At 43.1% G+C, this 1,258-nt stretch overlaps 2 protein-coding genes across 2 annotated transcripts in view; both read right to left on the bottom strand.

The window, feature by feature from the left end:
* Window positions 1-1,258, bottom strand: part of TAF1 (TAF1 RNA polymerase II, TATA box binding protein (TBP)-associated factor, 250kDa) — an 80,745-nt gene that overhangs the window by 70,981 nt on the left and 8,506 nt on the right. The window lies entirely within an intron of this gene.
* LOC105809857 (transcription initiation factor TFIID subunit 1-like) lies at window positions 380-1,244 on the bottom strand. The gene is made up of 2 exons (XM_012643738.1): window positions 798-1,244; window positions 380-437 (listed from the first exon to the last, which is right to left on the bottom strand). Exons 1-2 carry the CDS (start codon window positions 1,021-1,023, stop codon window positions 421-423), a joined length of 243 nt encoding a protein of 80 aa, XP_012499192.1. The 5' UTR covers window positions 1,024-1,244; the 3' UTR covers window positions 380-420.

Here is a 1,258-nt window from a genome sequence, read left to right on the forward strand (position 1 = left end):
GACAGAGCAAGAACCAGTTTCTTAAAAAAAAAAAAAAAAAAAGAAAAGAGAGAGAGAGAGAGAGTCCATCCTAGCTGATTAAGAGGATAAAAAATTATATGGACTAGAATTAGGGCTTAGATCTAAAACATTTCACTATCCCTCAGCAGCCCAAAAGATCACAGCTAAGCCAACTATGATAATTGAGATGAAAGGTAGTGTGCTAGACACAGCCGGCATGGAAGCACACCTTGCTGAACATTGTAAGCCATGGCATTCCTAGTCATGCTGGAAGGAAGCCAGCCTGCCAGGCTTGCACGCTGAGGTTTTGTCCCTTTGTGTTTGACATCCTCCCCATCCCAGATGATATCATCCTCCCAATGCAGCTGTGTCACCATCAGGAAGTTTTCATCAGCCAGAAGATCAGTGCCATTGCTTTCTTCAAGTTTCCTGAATTCCTGTAGAAGCAGGGAAAGAATAACAAATCCCTGATTGGTCACTGGTCAATGTTCCCCCTCCAAATCCCACAACAAAGATACATCACACACCTCATAAACAGTCCTTTACTTGAGAGAACCACCTGATAATGGAGGAATACCTACCTCTTCCCACTCCTAGTTTGGCACAGCACTCGTTTCACAAACAGAATCCTCAGAATGGGGCCTTGTTACCAGGGTGATATACTACACCAAACAAAACGCTTAGTTTAGACACCTAAATCTCCTACCAAGGAAGCCCTACACAGTATCTACCCAATTAAAAGACAAAGTTACTAAAACTGATAGGGCCCTGGACACACTGATTCCTTTCTTACATACCAGTGTTGCTCACCTCCATCATTCTACATTTTATCACAGGTTCATGTTCTGTCTTTCTCAGTTTGAAGCCATAGTCAAATCCACTTCCATCTTCAGGGACACCCAGCATATCATACCACAGTCGGGCAGGCCCATAACGCCACTCAGCCACTCTTGGTTTCGTATCTGTCACTTTATCTATATCTCCAGTTGACTGGGAAAACTTCGACTCCACAGGAGCCATCATTGTGATCTGTAACAGAAGAAGGTAGCGGGGAGAATTTCCGAATTCCAGATGTCCTAAGGCTACAGAGAGTCAATAATCAGGAAGCGAATTTAGAGAAACCATGAGGCTGATTCTTGAACAGGAATCTTTACCTGGAGTTACAATGTAAACAATGGAAATATATCATGGCACATTCTGTCTATCATTCAAACCTTCCTATTCAGCAGTGTATTATCATCTACTCCTCTACTCCCCC

The sequence above is a fragment of the Propithecus coquereli genome, unplaced genomic scaffold (assembly GCF_000956105.1).
Source record: "Propithecus coquereli isolate 6110/MARCELLA unplaced genomic scaffold, Pcoq_1.0 Scaffold101, whole genome shotgun sequence".
NCBI classification, from domain to species: domain Eukaryota; kingdom Metazoa; phylum Chordata; class Mammalia; order Primates; family Indriidae; genus Propithecus; species Propithecus coquereli.

Bases quoted from the DNA above. Each gene is read 5' to 3' on its own strand.
- LOC105809857 (XM_012643738.1), bottom strand. From the start codon at position 1,023: ATGATGGCTCCTGTGGAGTCGAAGTTTTCCCAGTCAACTGGAGATATA.